This window comes from Taurulus bubalis (genome assembly GCF_910589615.1).
Source record: "Taurulus bubalis genome assembly, chromosome: 17".
Lineage (NCBI taxonomy): Eukaryota > Metazoa > Chordata > Actinopteri > Perciformes > Cottidae > Taurulus > Taurulus bubalis.
In genome coordinates this window covers 16,521,871-16,542,149 of record NC_136605.1, presented here as the reverse complement: position 1 = coordinate 16,542,149, position 20,279 = coordinate 16,521,871, and the positions used below count along the sequence as shown (strand labels likewise).

Here is a 20,279-nt window from a genome sequence, read left to right as displayed (position 1 = left end):
GGATCTGGAGAAAGCTGAACACCCAAACAGCTTTTTGCAAGAGCACAAAACCAGTGACTGTGCAGAGGAAACACATCAGCAGCAGAAAGAAGATGAACTGCAGTCAGAGACCGAGCAGCGTTCTGCTGATGGAAGCTCCACATCGTCCACAATCGCCTCTCCTGCCCCGTTTCCCATCAGTCTTCCTCGGCAGGTGGAGGATGAGGGTGCTTCCTGTCTTCACTGTTCACTTATTGATGGAACCACACTGACTGGTGAGTCATTGAACAAACTGAAACAAACTGCCATCTCAGTGGTTTTTTAGTAATTCATTTTTTCATATAAAGAAACATTATAAAATTGGATGTAGATACTCAGTGCATGAGACCTTTAGTTCTGATATACTGCTTCCTAAAATAGTAAAATAATTGTATTTGTGAATTTAAACTGCAGCTCATTTCAAGAATCCAAATGAATGGTGCTTCTATGTCAGTGGTTTGCAATCATGGAACAAAAATATGCTCCACAGGGGAACAGACATATGATACATGTCTACATATTGTTACATTTCATATCACATTGGACTTAATTGATTCTGTGTGTAACCTTATGTGCTCCAGGTGTGACGGATGCATCATCGTGTCTTGATGGAGCTGGTGACAGCTCTACTTCCACTGCAATGCTGACAGATGTTGAGTGTTTTGATGAACATTCAGATACGCTGAGTAAAACTGAGCAGAGTTGGCAGCAAGTTAAAACCACACCCCGCAGCGACGAGCCACAGGTATCAATACACTTCTCCCGGGAGGGCACAAAAGATAACGCTCAACTTCCCTTTGAGCAGCAAACTGGGCAACTTGTCAAAGAGGTGAGATTATGTTTGAGAGTGTGTGTATGTAATTAAAACAATGAATTAAAACATGTTCATCTGAATGCATTAACAAATGAATACCTGTTTGTTTCATAACAATTTCTCTACAGCTGGAACAAACACAGAAGGAATTGTCTCGATTGCAGCAGTTAAACAGGAATCTGCAGGATAAGCTACAACAAGAGAGAGCGACGCAATCAAGAGAAAGGGTTCCTCCACAGGTATAGCGCAGAAGACACTCAAACATATACAATATGAGCATGCAAAGCACAGTTCGTCCCAATTAAAGTTTACTTTTGTCCTGTAGAATGATCTTCCTTCAAACTCTAACTCGGAACAAGCATGGGCTTTACAACAACTGCAGAAGATAAACCATGACCTTTGCTTTGAGCTGGAGGCTAAAACTAAGAGCCAGGAGAAAGCCAGGGAAGTCGAACTACGGCAAAGGGTAGATCTCTTAGCTCAACAAGCACAATTACTTGTCACGGGTGATGCCACAACACTTGCACAAGCCCATCTGGAGCAAGATCGCCTGCATTTTCATGAGAAGCAGAAGGAGTTGGAGCATTGCGTGGCCTCCCTGAAGTCCCAGCTGAGTTCCAGCGAGGAAAAGAGGAAGGAGGCTGAGGCGTGCTTCACACAGCTGCAGCAGGAGTTGCAGCATTACCACAGTCTCCAGCAGGAGGCTGATCACTTGCACAAACATCTTCAAGAGGTGACAACTGAACTTCATGCCAATCAGGAAGCGCAGGCTCAAAAAGAGGTTCGCCTGCAGAAGCACCTCACGCTCCTTCAAGAAAGTCAGGACAGAGAACGGAGGAGCTTGGCCTCTAGCCTGGCACAGTCAGAGCAACAGTCACATGACCTCCAGGAGAGGCTGAACAGAGCTGAACAGCAGGTGGAGGGCCTGAACAAGACGCCGACATGGACCAGGGACATCGAGGAGGCTCAACAACAGCTTCAAGAGGAGCTAGCCTGTACAATATCTGCTGTGCAGAAACTTCAAGAAGAAAGAGAGCAGCTCGATCATCGCTGTCAAGAGCTGCAGAACCAGTTATGTGAGGCAGATGGGGAGATGAGCAGGCTGCAAAGCCGCTTGCAAACAGAAGAGACGCACTACTACAATCTTGAGCACTCATACGAGAGAGTTAGCGAGGACCTGCAGCTGGCCTTGGGGAAGGTGCAGCAAAAGGAGTCTGAAACACAGGACATACGAGAAGGCTACGAGAGGCTGCTGGATAGGAAGGAGCAAGAGCTGAGTGAAGTTTTGCTGAAGATGGAAGTCTTAGGTAATAGCCTGGAGGAGACAGAAGTGAAGCTGAATGACGTATTGAAAGGTTGCACCTGTCAGCAGAAGGATGAATCCTCAGAGCCTTCTCAGCTAAATGAGAGACAGACAACTGATCTTGTCACTGAAAGTGACAGCAGGCCAACGGAAATAAACAATGTCCAGTTGTATAACAGCTCAAATGCAGGTCACCTTGCAGGAGATGACCCAGAAAGGTTTATGTCTGTGATCCAGATTCTTGAAAGCAAGCTTTATGTAACAGAAGAGAAGCTAAGGGATATCATGCAAAGACTGCAGGAGCAACACGGTGACATCAGATGCCAGGACCCTCACCTTTGCTCCCAGCTCACTCGCAGCCGAGCCAGCGCTCAGCACCTCAGTCTGCTTCTTCACAGTCAGGCCAAGCAGAGCCAGCGCTTTGCCCAGGAGACAGAAAACCACTGCAGGATGCTGGTTGGTAGGTTTCACTTCGCACTGAACATCATACAAGCCTGCAGAGAGAGGCTCCAGGCCACTCCGATTCATATTACAGACTTTGAGAAGCAATTAGCCACGGTAGCCGCCTGCCTTCAGCAAGGAGAGAAAGAGGCAGAGAAACAGCAGCATGAATCATACAACGCCAGCAAAGGAGAGGACAAGATCCTCAATGGTGAGCCAGCTGGAGCTGAGAGCAACATTAGTGCGTTGCCGTCGGAGGACGACGTGGAAAGTATTGGGAAGTGTTTAATGAGGGAACTATTTGTAGTAGAAAAAATGGTGTCTGTCCTTCAGAGTCAACGTGGCATTGGGCAACAATCCTTCACACCAAGAGAGGATGAGGGGGATTTGGCACACAAGTACAAAAGCATAATCTCACAAAGAATGGCTTTAAAAACAGTAAAAATTACCCATTCTGGGAGAGCAGAGTGTGACAACAGTGGATCTTTAGAGAGGGCCATCGGTGGAGTCTGTACTGAAGCGGAGCTCATTTACGCTGCCTTAAAATGTCAGCTGCAACATGAGAGCGTGACTCAAGTAAATAATCAAGAAGTGGAGCTTCAAAAGAAGAGTCTGGCAGATATCAATCCCCCAGAGTTGGGGTCTTATGAGGAGGAGCAAGTGCAGGGAGAGGATAAAGATTCAGAAGGAGCTGCTAAAGTTGAAAAGGAGGAATCTGATGTCCAAAAGGTAGCGGCAGAGACAAAACAAGAGTTGTTGGAAAGACTTATAGCCCGGCTGCAGAGAAGAGCTAAATTCTTACACCAACTCTGCCAGGAGGTTTCTGATGACAATGCAGGAGAGTGCAGTGTGGATGATAATTGGGAAAATGCTTCAGCAGCTGACCTAAATTGGATGCAGGAGCAGGCAAAGTTGATTTATCTGTCAGACAGGCTGCACTTGGATTTAGAGCGGCAGCAAAGTGTGGTGTTACACGACAAACTGCAAGCTTTGTGCGAAGAGCAGGATATCACGTTAAAGGATAAGCAGGATGTTTTTAATCACACCGTGTGTCAGCTTCAGGAGAACAACAGTGTATTAAGAGGGGAACTAGAGTGTGCAGAGCAAAAGATAATATCTGTTGAGACCGGGAACCAGAGACTCCTGGAAGATATACGGAAGGTCAACGATTATCATGAGGAACGGATGACAACAATGGAAAGTAAGTTTCATGAAAAGATAAGGGAACTGCAACAGATCCATGAAGAGGAGATGAAACACTTGCATGGTTTTTATACCAAGTCTTACAAAGAGAAACAGACCAAAATATGCACAGAAAGTACCTCCTCCCTACTAGACCAGACTGTGATGGAGAGAAACCTGATGCTGGCAGATGGTGCAGGAGCCATGAGAGAGGCTTATCACAAAGATCTTGGAAAACTGGAGGTAACAAAGACCTTATTTATTTATTAAATACTCTGCCTCTTTAGTAAATGTAAGCAGTACATAATGACTGATTTTCAATAGGCATCCTGTGATCAAGATGTTGCTGCGATGGAGGAAAGGCACCGGCAGCTGATAAGTGATCTGCAGCAGCAGCATCGGACGGAGGTGGCGACACTTCTGAAGGAGAGAGACAAGCTGCTGCAGGAAGAGACGGCTGCCACGATGGCAGGTAAACGTCTTCCAGCAAGAAGTCAGACACAAAATACAGCACGATAGGCCTTTAAGCCAATACAAACTGAATTTCACTCTTTTTATTTATTTGAATGTGATGGGGATTTTTTTAAATGTGTTAACATTGACTGATGATTGCTAAATAACCTTGAATAAAGGAAATCCCTGTAATAGTGTGGTAACAGGCTGTTTGAACTGCATTAATTAAATGAATGTGAAAAAATACCTTGTACAATTTTATCTCAAATGTTTGAGTTACTTTACAAGACGCCTTTGTCTATTAAAATTTAGTTGATGTTTACCAGAAATTAATTTTAAAATGATAACAATCATGCAAGTTTTCATATCTTTCTCCAGCCATTGTAGCGATGAGGAGAGCTCATAAACAGGAGCTGGAGAAAAGCCGACAGTCTCAGCACATGAAGGAGAGCGCTGACATCACTCAGCTGCACATTGCATACGAGTGAGTGACGACTGATTCCTTCATTTTTGTCTGTTTTTATCTACCACTTAAGTGTACGGAATATTAATAATGAATGAATAAATAAAAACACTTTAATAGCTAGCAGTTAAAATACCTTTACCCCAGGTGGAGTTTCACAAAAACATATTAACAAATGCGAAAATATGCACTCATACTCATACTTTTTATGTTTAAATTGCCATTAATTTTACTTAGACTGGTAGGAGTTATATTGAATCCACGTACAAGTTATTAGGACATGTACCTGGTACATAACGCTTTATTGGCAAGAGATTCACAAGATCCAACAATTTGGGAAATAAACGTACAGTTTTTCCATCATCTCCATGTTCCCTTTTTTCCCAGTTGTGCTTCTTGTCGTCTCACCATTTCTGTTTGGGAGCTTTTTTCCCCACTTTCTTTTAAATGTGATATTAATAGTGTCTTGACCAATTGTTTCCTACTCGTACAGTGTTTGTCACATCTTTTGTGCTTTGCCACTGCAGGAAGGAGATCCGGTTGATGCATAAGGAGCTCGAGGTTTTGTCGGTCCAGCACACTCAGAAATGCCTGGAGAACTCTCAGCTGAGCCAGGAGCTGCAAGATGAGAGACAGTCAATGGTGCAGTACCAAAGGGGAAACCAGGAGCACAAAAATATGCAGGTAAAAAACACTTTCTTTTCCCAAAGTTAGCTGAGTATTCTTCATTCGCATTCAATGAACATACCCACATGTCGATGAACAGTATTATGTCTTTATAACACCATCTATAAATGCATCATCTCCTCCGTCTGTCCTTGTCATCCCTTCAAGGGAGAGACAGATGAAATGTCTCAGCTACATTTCTCGCGAAATGGGAAACAGTCACATGTTGCCCCTCAAATACATGACTTTTATGAGATGGAGGTGAGTGTTTGTGATGGTCAAAGTGGTTTGTATATATTTGTGTTTAAGCGACATTGATGCGTAATTTCTGTTTCTGTTCTGCCTTTATCTTTATTTCATCTAATTTGAGGTTATATGGGTTATATACATATGTATGCTGGAAAAGATTCAGTTTAATGATACATTTCCACAGGTATAGAGTATGTTTGCATGTATAATCCTGTGAGCACACAGCATGTATTGATGTACAAATGTTACAGGTAATTCTGCGGGCGAGGGAGGCAGAAATGCAGTTTCTCAGGCAGGAAGCTCGTTCTCTCCAGGAAGATTTGAAGATTGCTCGAATGGTACGAAAATCTCTATTTATGTGCCCTGACAGTCTGATACAAATATTTATTATTTGTATGAAAAGTCAACTAAAAACAAAACAATGATGTGTGCTTGTGTAACAGGACAAAATATATGCAGAGAACAAGCTGAAGGCTCTCTATCACAGCCAGGATGAATCCCATCCTGATGTCAACAAACTATTAGAAGATGTCAAGTTTGCCACTTGGTCTTCAAGCGTAGACGCTCCAGGCCAGACCCACGGTAAGACACATTTTACTTTGTGTACATTATAAAATGTTGGGATTACTTATGAGATTTCTACTCACATCTTCAAACCTGAGAAATAAGCTTTCTCACGTTCCTGCCAAGAGTCAGATGAGAAGATTGATTCCACTCTCACATTTGTGCAGTAAATATTAAGCCAGCAGCCGATTAGCTTAGCATAAAAACTGGAAACAAGGGAAAACAGTTCACCTGTCTAAAGACAACAACATTCACAAACTGCATTTCTATCGATCTCCTAATCTAACTCTTGTCAAGAAAGGGAACAAGTGCATTCTCCAAAATGTAGAACTGATCCTTAATTGCCCTCCCTTTTATGTCCCTCTCACCTTTTGTTTTCTCAGAGAACACTGTGGCAAAAACAAGTAATGCTGCTTTTCTGAAGAAAACAGTCAAATCCACACTCACACGTCAGATCAGAGGAGTGAGATCAAAGGTAAAAAGTGTTCATTGATAAATGCTAAATGTTGCTTTCATACAAACCATTTTAAACCTCCACCTCACAGTAAATTGATTCAATCAAATATTAAGAACTTTCACTTTGACAAAACCCTTTTTATTTTTGTGTGTTTGGCTTGCAGAGTTTAAAAGATGGCCTTTCTGTCCAAGAAAGAATGAAGTTGTTTGAGTCTTTCTGATCAAAACAAGATGAGCAGGTGGAATCTGTGTTTCAGAGTAAAACTGCTGTTTGGTCAGTGCAGTTTGAACACAGAGGATGTATCTCTGTTTATTATGTGTAACTGTTGTTGTTACACAATATGTGTATGTGTTACATTATATGTTACTTTTTTTTACTGTGTAAAATGTTGATTTGTTGTTGACGTGCTATGTGGAAAATATGTATTTGTGTTTGTGAGGAGAAAGAGAAAGAAGCATCAGAATACCACCAGAGGGAGCAGCAAACACTGACTTTTCTAGATGAACATTTCTAATAATGTACTATAAAATATAAGACAATAATATTGTTATTATTAAATTATATTTATATTTTGGACATCAGTGTACCTTATAAACAATCTGTGTTTTTATTAGAATTACTCAGTGTGTAGCATTCGTTATTTATCACTGTTATGAACATGTTGTACCACTAGAGGTAGCATAATACAACATGTACAGAGACACTTGATGTCAGTACCTGTTTTAAAATCTCTTCTGCTGACATGCAGCTGTTTTAATACTAGAAATATCTGAGCTACAAAGGGCAATACTTTTTGGAAGGTTACAATCTTTGATATCAGCACATTAAGCTTGATGTGTGCATATTTTGTATTCTGGCAACATTCAGTTATATACATTCAAACAATAAAGTATTTTCCTGATAACCAAAACAAATTGTTTATGTTTCCCCATTTCTCTCTGACAATATCTGATTGTGAGAGTAAATAACTGTGTTTTAAGTAGCAATGTTTCAAAGATAGTTTGTATTGTCCCAATACACACAATACATGAACTAAACACATGGTTACATATATAAATTCATGACCATAAAAACATATCTTAAGTTAAGTGGGATAAAAATATGAGTCTCCTGATACGTTTGGCTGTTAAATTATAGACTACTAAAAATAAAAACACTGTAAAGATTTGCCTACAGTTGGTGGGATCATACTAGCTCTTGGCAACAACAACAACACACTGAACCAAGAGCTCTCTCACTGTGCAGCTCTGCTTTTGTCAACACGCAGCAGCAGCGGGACACGGAATGAACCGGGAGGAGGCTGCTGCAGGAAAACCCTGATGTCCGCTCTGCCTCCAGGGACGACACATACAGTATACAGTACCTCAGTAAATGGAGCATCACGCTGGCACAGAGCCTGCTAGTGATGAGAACACACTTCACAGGGTCTCCAACATCAGACCAGTCGAGTCAGAGGGGTCCCCGGTTTTAATAGACAACATTTTCGACTGAATGCTGTTGCTATTTAAGTGCCACGTGTTACTCGGAGATACAGGTTGCCTCAGTAAACCTCTAAAACCTAATATGAGTAAACCAAAAGGGAGAGCTGTGTTTTTTCATACTTTACTCAAATTTAGCCTGACTGACTTTTTTTTTCATCGAAACACAGAAGTGTAGTAATAAATGTCTTCATCTCCAGAAGTCTGATTTCTGTGTAAAAATATCAATCCTATCTCCAAGTGTGCTTGCAGAACACTTAATTTGTTCCTTGGAGTCATATTCCTAAAGAGGAACATCGCACCTCATTAAAACTCAACACTCGTCTTTCCTTCCTTGTGACTGCTGCCTGTGAAACTGCCGTCATGTGAGCCAACACTTTGAAAGAGCAAAACTGTTTCTTAACGTTATCCATCATGGAAACTGAGTTGGCTTCCTGTGACATGTTTTATATTTTTACATCAGGCACGTAAGATTTTTTATCTTAAAACACCCAAAGACTGTAAACCTGTTTCATAGTAGAGTTCATAATAGATTCAAAGTTTGTCACTGACACAAAAAGATAATTATGTGCATGAATGGAAATTAATGGTAACTCTTGTCTTCGAAAATAGTAGTTTGACAAAAATAATCTTAATTTCAGGTTTGCTCGTGATGCTACTGATGAATTCTGTAAAATGTGGTTGAATGCTGTGGAAAAAGATGCATTAGAGTTGAAAACATTAGTTGATTAATTGATTATTCAACTAGCAGAATATTTATCAGAAACTATTTTGATTAATCCTGAAGTCAGTCTTTGGGGTTTGAACTGTTTGGATATCACCGTGGCCTCTAAAAATCTGTAATGGGCCTGCTTCATTATTTTCTGACTTTGTAGCCACTAATCAATCAAATAAAATCAGAAGATTGATTGGTAATGACAATACAAATTATTTGCAGCCCTAAAGTGAACCATTAACTGTAATTATTTTGTGTGAGATTTTGCAAACTAGATTTATTTGTGTGTTCACTCCCATTTTTAAGCGTCAACGCATACAGAAACATTTGCCCATGATTGAACTTAATGATAATCCAGTAACATTGGGCAGTCTGGTTGTTTCTGTTCTGTTGCTCCTGGTGTTGCATGAATTATGTCCCTACAACCAGATAATGAATGCCTCATAAACAGATATGGTCTTATTGTGAAAAAACCTTTGTGTGTGTGTGTGCACCTGCAGGGTTTCTTCTGAGTCGAGCTGGCCCACAAACGCTCCCAGTCCTCATGACTGATCAGCGGCTGATGTAGAAACACCAGTACACAGGTGCACCTGCTTAGACTGTAAAAATAAGTGGCCCATTTATTCCTGAAAAGATCAATTACTGCAACCAGCACAGACGGTCTGAACAGCGAGCGCAGCCCGCTTCTCCAATGATACACTTCTGTGGCATTTACACTGCAGCTGACGAGACCACGACTCGGCTTGTTCTTCCTCTCGCATATGACACGGGCCTGCGTTTTGAAAATTGTCGTGAAGAACAAAGCGCTGCATGGACTTGTTTTTCCCCAATTTTATTTGGTGTTACGAAATCAGGTCCAGAGGCGTGCGACCTACATGCAACTCAATTTTATCAGTGTTTCCATGACAATGGATAGATCCTACGTTGTTCACCTGAGACAAATATAAATTTGGCGCCAACATCAGTTTGGCAACGCCGGCCTCGGTATGGAGGACGATGAGGCTGATTGGTATTTGGGGAAGCACTTTATTGCAGTCGACTCTTGTATGTGCTGAAAGTAAAATGTGTTTAGAAACAAACAAGCAACGTTGTGTTGGTGGATTTATCCAATGTGAAATGAGTTAATAGGCACCAAGTTTAGATTTCTTCAACAGGAGTAGACCTTGAAGTTAAACTTTTCCAATAACCTTTATGTTATGTGAGGAGTAAGACACTTCCTCATCCACTTGTATGAGGTAGAATAAGGTTTAATTAAAGTGTTTTGATTGAATGCAGAAGTCGTGTTCCAGTGAGAGGGACCTGCAATTCAACCTCCTGTCCTTTTTGCCTCCATGGTGTCCCTGTGTTTATCACTTTAATTTGATGAGGCAGGATGTTGATTAGTCTGGTCTGGAGAATACACCCTAAGTGGAACCGGGAGCTTAGTGAACAGCTCCTGAAACAAAGTCCTGTGTCTTGTGCATGTGCAGCGTTTCTTTCTGTTGGGTGCGAGCACAACGCCTCTCTTCCCCACTCAGGTTGTTTTTGTCAATGTTGGCTGCCAACAGAGACATAAATATCATTCAGACTCTCAGTATATCTCCATCTTTCGTGTTTTATCACTCTTATCCTTGCAATCACTGCCATGTTACACAGGCCTGCCACCATTTTGTTGGATGTTATCGCAATAGAGATATCTCTATTCCACGGGTGAACAGAAATGAGGGTTTTTTCTTTTATCCATTGACGTTGAAAAAAGAAACTCACAGGGCAACTGTCACCTAATGTGGAAACCCCGACAAAGAGGTAAACACAAGTTACAAGTTATAAACTCTGGCTCAAAGATTTTACAAATAGATGTACTATTAAGACGAAACACGCAAGTTAACAGCAAATGAATGGTTAACGTTGTGATTAATTTTATTCATAACAGCGTTTACATGCCACATCTCACAGCTATAATGTATATAGCTATAGATAATAGAACAAGGAGCAGGAGCTGCAGAAAGTGAGCATGAGCAGCAGGAGTGCTGCTGAGACTGAACTAACAGACGGTTACACAGTTGTATAATTGGAGTACCTGCCTACTCCTGATTCTGAGTGTCCTGCCAGAACCAGTTACGCTCATGTCTGACTGAGCTTTGAGTAAACATCCTGTGTCTTTTGTACCACACAGGGGTAACCTCAGCGTGACATAACACTCGGTATGAATCAGGAGAGTTTGTGCTGATTCTCTGAAAGGTTATCAAACTGCGGCTTGTGTCCTGAGTGGTCGAGCCTGGCCCACTTTGTGGTGCCGCAGTGAGGCGGCCTTTAAATAACTCACTGGGTACGAGGTCTGTCCCCATAGCACACTTCACATCCCCATCTGGTCTGCCATCTCATATCTGAACCCATTTACAGGCCTGATATCATAGTAACAGTGCAGTAATATAGTGTGGATGTAAAGATGCAACTCCACCACACACAGGAGCACACGCTCAAAGCAACCTGCATTTTAAGGTTATTTGATTATAGATATAACCTGCCAAATCTTAAATTCAATACATGTTCTGCATACATATGAATGTCTGCTAAATTGTCTGTTACTGCTGTTATAAAAAAGTAAATATGACCATAAACTGGAACTCTCTACCCCAACCCCTCAGACGTTCTCCTATTTTTTTAAACTGCACTCTAAACTCACCGATTCAATCTGTGATGCATAGTCATAGAATGCTATTGTCGTTATAACTATTTGCTTTAAAAAAAATTGTGATCGCTTTTACTGTTTTTCCCATGTCTTTGATTACTTTTTAAAGCGTTTATTATTTTTGATTTATTATTGTTATTATTATTGCTGTTGTTGTTATTATTATAAAGATAAGAGTGTGACAATTCTGTTGTGACCTCTCTTTGTAAATGTGAATGCTTGTCCTTCTGGAAAGATATACGGATATACACTGGTTTTAAAAAGTGAACACAGTCCAACAGCACTGTTCCTTACAAAGGTCAAATATTATTTCCCATTCGAATTAGAAAACTGATACTCAGACCACCATGGCTTCCTTGGAGGCCTTCATGTCACAGTGTCACACACACCTTCCACCCTCTCTGCCCTGCGGTGGCCTCTCGTGAATCTGGGCCAGCACTGGAACTACTGGTGCTGTTTCTGTCCCATGAAATAATTACAAACTCCTGGGCATAGCAGTGCGGCGGTGGGTTGTTAAAAAATAAAAACAGCATGAAATGAAGTGCACATAGCAGACATCTATTAATCCGTGGTGTTTGGAAATTAATTGTGGTTTCACAGAAGTATTGAGTGACGATGTAAGTGTGTCCGTACAATGCCTTGTCCCAGAGTGAGATAACTCTCACCGTAATATTGACATGTTTTTAAATATAATATCCTAACGCCACTACCATGGCTCTGTGGCATTGTTGCCTATCAGTCCACCCCTTCATAGTAAAACATCTGAATATATTCACATGCCCATGAAATTCATACATTCATGGTCCCCAGAGGATGAATCCTACTGATCTTGTGACTTGTCTTCAGGCCTTCAGACTTCATGGTTTCCAGACCATTCGATGTATTTGAATGCCTTTTGGAGATCCTGACTTTTCAACTTGACAACTTAACGACGTTGAATAGAAAAAATCAGGTTGTCCAATACATTTGATTCATGACCAAATACCTGCCAAACCTTTTGAAATTCCTGAGTCTCAGCTGTACTTTGAGTTTAATGCTGTGTAACAAATAGTAGATACCATGCTTGCATTAGGTGTTAGCAAGTATCTGCTATTTGTAAATACAGTCTCACACAACTGCCAGTGTGGTTGACTCATAGTCTTGTTTTAAAACTATAATTAAGGAAATTTGGCCTTGTGATACACACGTTATTCACTGATTTCCTGATGAATGATAAAAATGAGGGATGTTCAGCAAAGGAACTGCCTACATGGGCTTTTTTCAAGTCCAGTGTGTTCAACAGGGGCTGCTTTTCTTTCTGAATGAGTCAAAATGGAGACCACACCACCCACTATGTGATCTGTTTGTTTGAATTTGAAAACAAAGACAACATTACAGAGTATGCTATGAATTAGCAGTGTAAAATACTTTTTTATTTACATACCTGCGAAAGTGTAGATTTGACCTCTGGACCAATGATACATCCAAAGTGTCAGATGTGTGTGTTTTAAGAAAGTGAGGCTCTAAAGAAACACCACTCTTTGCATCCATTAAAAGCAATGCTGTCACAAAGTAAGAAGGACAACTTAACCTAATCAAACCCAGATAAATTAGTTTAACATCTATATATGTACTGTACATATTCTAGTCCTTTCCTGTCTCTCTTGTAAACATCAGTCCTGAATAAACCAGTTGGTTCTTTCAACTCTGAACAGCGCTGACCAGCGCTGGTGCAACACTTGGTAGGGGAAGAGCATGTAGTCTCCAAATGCCAAGTATCTACAGTGACACCGTGGAAGGGAGGGGGAGGACGAGAGCTGAGCAGTGAGCAATAGTTCACTGGATGTGGGATACAGAGTGGGATCTGCAGCAGAACAAGATCACATAGCAGATATACAGTGTGAGACTGTCGACTGCCCATGACTCTAAAATAAGATATGAGGGATGGATTTTTTTATTGGACTGGACCCTACAGGTCATGTGAGTCCTAGAGAAATTCAGTGTGGGATAGCGGCCATCAAGTCGTTGTGCTATTTTAAGGGTCAAAATTATGACTTCAGTGGTTCAACTGATTGATTTTGTCATTTCTTGTCTGTTTCTGATCAACTGGATATCAATCGAGCGGTAACTTTGGAGGACTTGAATGGAGGAGGGATTGTAATGCTCTGCTTGCTGAGTGGAGAAAGAGACGCGTTAAAACCAGGAGGCACAGACATGATGGTACTCTGTGGCTATTTACTTTTCTGCCTCCCGAGGATAGAGTGGTTCTACCCGTAACAGAAGAGAAGGGTTGAAAAAAAAGGAAAGCCTGAGGAGAAACATGCAGCAGTTTGGCTAAAAGACTGGGAGATCTAGAAGAAAAGGAAAGTCGTAAATCAACAATTATTCGAAAACCTTGAACACAAGGTAAGCTGCATGTGATTTTTGATTTTTAATATAATACTTTATTATAATATTCTTTAAAAGAGAGACCTGTGGACTGTCTTATTGTTTAAATGATCTTCAGCCCAGCAGGCAGAGTGTGGCTCCTCTGAGAGCTGACGAGCAGTCGCACAGCATATTAGATATTAATAACCTTTGCTTCTTAGCAACCAGAGCATTGAAAAACAGAAACGACTGCGTAAAACACATACGTAAACATACTTGAATCCGCACAAAATGTGAGTTTGTTTTTATCAAATCGTCATGCTGGAGTATGTACTTAACAATTACTAACCAATTGTGGAGTGTTTGAATCATAGCTTGACTCCTCCATACCTGTTCTGTTGTATGTAGGGTATTACAGTCTGCCGCATCCATATCCGTGTTGGGGACACCTGCACAGCAGACCTTGTGACCCCATTTGGAAGTTGTATTAAAGATAAAATCCCAGTTGCTTTATAACTGCGCGTTCCTAAAGCGTTGAGGTACCATATTTGATATTTGACTGCATTTTGTCTCCTGGAGGAACAAAACATTAGTGTTGTCTTGTTCTGGGTCCCTGGAGTCTGCAGTGTGGTGGTGTGTGACAGTGTCTTATTTTATGCCTTGAAATGAGTGTGAATTAAATCTCTAATAATAATGATTCATATAAAGAATCAGGGCAGCTGAACATCAACAAAGCAAGTGACAGAAATTGCAATAACTAATTGAACTGAAGCAGGTCTTGTTTCTAATGCATGCATATGATAAATATAGAGATGGCATTTGTCTGTTGGTCCAAATTGTGGTGAAATGTGTGTTCAAGGTGGCGCCGCATTATGTTTTTGGTGCGTTATGTGTACACAAAGGATGAGAGAGCAGGCAAAAGCAGTTAATTGCACAAGTGACAATATACTTGAACTACAATTTGAGTGGTTACAATGCATTCTGTGGGATATGAATGTGGTACACTTCACTTTTCCGCATCAGCTGTACTGCAGTTACGACTGACCGGGATAAAGTTCCCCTTTAAAAAAATATTTTCCCATTGATGTGTCTGAAGTGATTCCATATTGATTCAGCAGCATTTGTATCTGAGGCTTTCTCTTCTAGGATACACCATTTTCTGCCCCGTCTCTTTCAGCCCATATTATTTTCCAGTTCAGCCTCACAGGGGAATGACACAGTCTCATCACAGTGCCTCTATTAGTTGTGCCAGCTGGAGGAAACAGAATATACGTCAGATAAAATGGCAGGGCATTGGATTAGCTGGCTATTTCTGTACCTTGTTGATCAAAAAAACATGTATTGTATACACCAGAGTATTTCTAATAGAGCAGATGGCAAAGAGAGGTAGGACAAAAACATCTAATGTCTGGAAGGATACACTACAAATAAAGTGTGATTGTGTTGGAAAATCTATGTATAACTAAACATTTGCATGTTTGTCCAAAACTGTGCAGCATAATCAAACGTTGAAACGGCTTCAAAACATGGATAATTGTAAATTACATTCATCATCAATGAAATTTGAACAATCAAAAGAGTTTAATAGTAAACAGTGGAAAAATGATTAAGGGAAAATACAACAAGCTTTGGCTGGGAAAGCTTTGGAAACCAAACAGCTATTATTAGAAACCAGATCCTGAAATGTTTGAGTTGACAGTGAGGGACTACTCAGAGAAGTCTGGATATTTTTTAAATAAACCATATGTAGCAAAAGTCTGTACAAAACAAGTAGTAGTAGTAGGACGTAGTCATAAAGTGCGGGGACAAAGAAATCGAGAATATGTGATATTGTCGAGCGTATTTAATGTGTGATGTTTCCGCTGAAGCCAGAAGCAGCCACACATTGTTAATGTACTATTGCAAACTTTACTGTATGATTATCTTAACTTTCTGTTTAAACAGAGGCGAATGCATTATTTTTCCACTTTTTAGATGATATCCCTACATTGTACAAAATTATAATGGTATAATGTTGTATACTAATGTTCCACCTGTTCTTCCTTTACAGGAAACTATACTTTTGTGCCTCACCTGTCATTTCCAGTTGACACACTGACCCTGTTTTGGGGCGGAGCTGAGCCTGGTCAGTTTTGTATGAGCCGGGCTGATTGTGTGAAGCCCCGCTGGCTGTGCCCCACTGAGGCATGAGTGTGGGAAGGGCCCACCACCACAGCTTTGTGTCCTGTAAAGAAGAAGGCCTGAGACTAAGTACCATGCCTGCTGTGGGCAGCTTTGGCAATGGCAAAATTCACACGAGACGCAAATACCACAGCCGGTTCGTCAGCAAGGCTGGCCAATGCAACATCCATTTCTCAAACATGGATGAGAAGTCACAGCGGTACATATCTGACATTTTTACAACATGTGTGGACGTCCGCTGGCGATACATGTTCCTGCTATTCAGCCTGGTGTTTGTGGTGTCCTGGCTAACATTCGGCTTGGGGTTCTGGGTCATCGGCTTCCTACACGGTGACATGGACCATCCCAAAGAGGACGAAAGTTTTGTTCCCTGTGTCACACAGGTCAACACCTTTGTGGCAGCTTTCCTGTTCTCTGTTGAGACCCAGACAACCATTGGGTATGGTGCCCGTTATGTGACAGAGCAATGTCCGGCTGCTGTCTTCATGGTGGTCTTCCAGTCCATCATGGGCTGCATCATCGACGCCTTCATGATTGGTGCCATCATGGCCAAGATGGCAAGGCCCAAAAAGCGTGCCGAGACTCTACTGTTCAGCCACAATGCAGTCATTGCTTTGCGTGATGGGAAGATGTGCCTCATATTTAGGGTTGCTAATCTAAGGAAGAGCCACATCGTGGAAGCTCATGTGCGAGCCCAGCTCGTCAAGCCCCGTTACACAGAGGAAGGCGAATACATCCCCCTGGATCAGCTTGACATGAACGTAGGCTATGACAAAGGCACAGACCGCCTGTTTCTGGTTGCACCCCTCACTGTCATACATGAGATAGATGAAGAAAGTCCACTGTTTGGCATCAGTAAACAAGATCTCACAACATCTGACTTTGAGATAGTAATTATACTTGAAGGTTTGGTGGAGGCCACAGCCATGACGACACAGGCACGCTGCTCTTACGTGCCCTCAGAGATCCTGTGGGGTCACCGGTTTGAGCCCGTCATCTTCGAGGAGAAGAGCCAGTACAGGATAGACTACGCCTACTTTCACAAAACATTCGAAGTACCATCCACCCCCAGATGTAGTGCCAAGGACATGGAGGAGATAAAATTCCCAACACCTGGCGCTAACTCTTTTTGCTATGAAAACGAGCTGGCCTTCATCAGCAGGGATGAGGAGGAGGAGGAGGATGAGGAGGAGGGAGATTTGAAGAAAGAGGAAAACAGGAAGTATTCATCGGAGCTAGGGAATGAGCAGGGAAGTGATCAAAGGTCCTCCCGTAGAGAATCGGACATTTAACCTTTTATTTACTTTTAGTTGCAGAACAATGCAGGCGTGTGAAGAACCCTATGACTGTCATGCCACTGACATGAGGATACCTGTAAAAGTGGAGAAACAGCAGTACTGATCGCCAACAGACAAGCAAGGATGAAACTCGTCACATTTCTCATTGGAATAACTTTTGCTTCCCTGGGATGGTTATTGAGTGTTATCAAATACAAAAAAACTGTCATGTTTCAACTTGCAGATGATCCTACTAGAAAAGTGCATGACAATAGCATTGTTTTGTATCAATATTTTGAGAAACCTTTCATAGTTTTGGTGAGACCATCTGTAGGTGCTGTTCACAGCACTCAAATATACAATTTGCAACTGAGAGGGACATTGACACTTTGCAGATTGTGTTTAGAAAACTAAACCTTGGGGAAATGAATCCAGATTAATTTGGTAAAGACAGAGGTATGGAGCTCAACAGCAGATTTTCTTCTTAATGATATTATTATTGATATTGATATGAACTGACTATTCTACGTCATACAATGTCAATGGATGACTTGGTTAGTTGGCATGTATACAACTGATATACATGTATGAACTGCATGTAACTATAACACATGACAAGGTATAGTTTTACATATTTCCATCACAGAAAAGGAAACACACTTGATGGTAATCATACATCATGTATTAAAAGGAAAACTATTCATCTCTGTCTTTGAATTTAAACCAGAGGGAAACATTTGACCTGAGTAGATTTCTGTCTCAACAGTTTGGCAGAAACATTGCCACGGCATTCGATGAGTGTTTGCTAAACCCTGCTCCCCTTTGTTACGGTTGCTACGCCACTCAAACTCTTAGGCAGATTTTACAGAGGAAAGTTTGTATTTTGCAAAACAATGGGTCCTTGATTTCAGTAGACAAAAGCAGACCATTCATTTTATTTCACGGTCATTCGCTAAAGCTTACTAGCTTATTAAGCTAAAATTAGATTAGCTCCATAAATTGGTTGCAAAAGCCATCTCCAGCTAACTCTTTATTTTTTTTATCTGACTTTTATAAATGAAGAAAGGGTCTTAATACAATCGTGGCTACATTAAGATATCATGAAGAGGCGAAAGCTGACAGGACCCAGGCAACAATGTTAGCGTCCTAACCGGTTGATGATCCATGGAGAATATTTGGAAATATAGAAACAGCCTCGTTTTTGTATTGCAGACGGTCAGTCCTTGTATTATAACTATGACAAAGAAGTAAGAAATGTACGACCAGATTGTTATTTCACTCTAACGTGACCCTATTTAGCTTCCATACTACAGGCAAGACAGATTAGATTTGCTTCTTTTTTTCTTATTTCCAAATACTAGGCTACTGTTTGTTTCTGGTTTAGCAAGAAAAAAAGAGGATTTTATAATCAGGACTAACACGAATACTCTCTCAGGTAAACTAATGTTGGCTGGGATTGCTTGAGAGTAAACTAATCCAATAAACAGCAAGACAGAGTGCATCCATGCTCCCAGGATCCTATGTTGCTCAGCTCAATATCATTTTGAGATGACACATTAAGGAGACATTTCACAGGCTCTTATGTTCTCAGCCTTGGTTTTCCCAAGGTCAGCTCCTCAATGTATAAATCCCATTCCATTCAATATGTTAAAATCTCCCACCTACAGCGTATTGCCTACTGATGTTATACTCACTGAAATCTACACTCTCACATTTGCAGTGGCTGGAATTTGGGTGCTGAACTGATTTTTTCATTCAAAGTGCATTTAACAAGTTGTTGTACTTTGCTATGTTAGTTCTTACAATGTTAGTTCAAACTCTTTACCAACCCTGAGCCGCTTCTCTGCGCCCAGAGACACAGTTTGTTCACTTTTTTCGTTTGGCTAACAGTTTACAGCTAACGGAACTACCAGCACGCACACTGCTGAGGGAGGGGTCATTTTGTTTTTTAGCAAGATCGTATGACGTGTTTATACGACAACTTCGAGCCGATTACCTGCATACATTGCATACATGTTGTTTTTTACTTTGAATGAAGTATGTTTTGCGATGCCTCACGACGCCGTTGGTGTCTGGTAACTGGGGGTTAGCCAGTTGTGGGTTGTGTTCATTCAAGCGCACAATACAGCAGCAGACACACCTGGCGGAGATATGCACTCTACTGAGTGCACCTTTCTAGTTGAATTTGGTTCTAGTATTGAATCCACTGATGGCCTATAATGGTTTCTGTTGTTTTTCTGTGCTCTTTTGGCCAGGGGCATTAGTCTCTTTCTTTTTATATATAATATATATAGGACAACAAGTAATAAAGATGTTAGGTCAGACTGTGTACGTGAATTAGTTATCACTCCGCAATTCATCAAACAGAAAACTCTAAGTGGGTTAATTTATACTCCTGACTGCCATTTCAGAGAATTTCAACACATTTGTATTTATATCCTGATTTGAGCTGAAAATATCAGAATGGGCTCGCTCTAGAAAACAAATGGTGGTTTTACTTCCGTTTCAACCAAGAGCAGGTTTAGTAAGGAAGAACTCTAATTTGTACATTTGTCAGACCGCTATTGTAAATAAATTATTATTATTTTGGGTTTCATGATGTTTCTGGCTGAATAGACAATAAGTAATGACACATTATTTAAAAAAAACATTGTTAATATCATACATTTGTCAATCAAAGCAAGAAACTGGAAATACTCTCTTTGCTCGATGGACTGAAATAACTTCCACTGAATCGAACGACATCTCGTCTTCCACTAAATGCATATAAAGCAATCTTGACTCTGAGTTGCACTTTATTTTCTCATCAAAGGGTTTTAATTTGTTGTATGTGACAACAATAAATAAATTAACAAACAAAACAAAAAACTCCTGTTGATTACCACAATAAAAACATCTCACAAAGCCAACCGTTTTCTTTTTACTTCATGGTAGATGGACACAAAGTGCAAGGATCCGTTTACAATAAGTATCTTCTGACTGCATTTGTTGTCAAGTCACA

At 40.9% G+C, this 20,279-nt stretch overlaps 1 protein-coding gene across 1 annotated transcript; it reads left to right on the top strand.

Annotated features, from left to right (window-relative positions):
• The first annotated feature begins 15,994 nt into the window (after positions 1 to 15,994).
• On the top strand, positions 15,995 to 20,179 carry kcnj12b (potassium inwardly rectifying channel subfamily J member 12b). Its single transcript, XM_079233802.1, has one exon. It carries the CDS (start codon positions 16,007 to 16,009, stop codon positions 17,291 to 17,293), a length of 1,287 nt encoding a protein of 428 aa, XP_079089928.1. The 5' UTR covers positions 15,995 to 16,006; the 3' UTR covers positions 17,294 to 20,179.
• The last annotated feature ends 100 nt before the right edge of the window (positions 20,180 to 20,279 follow it).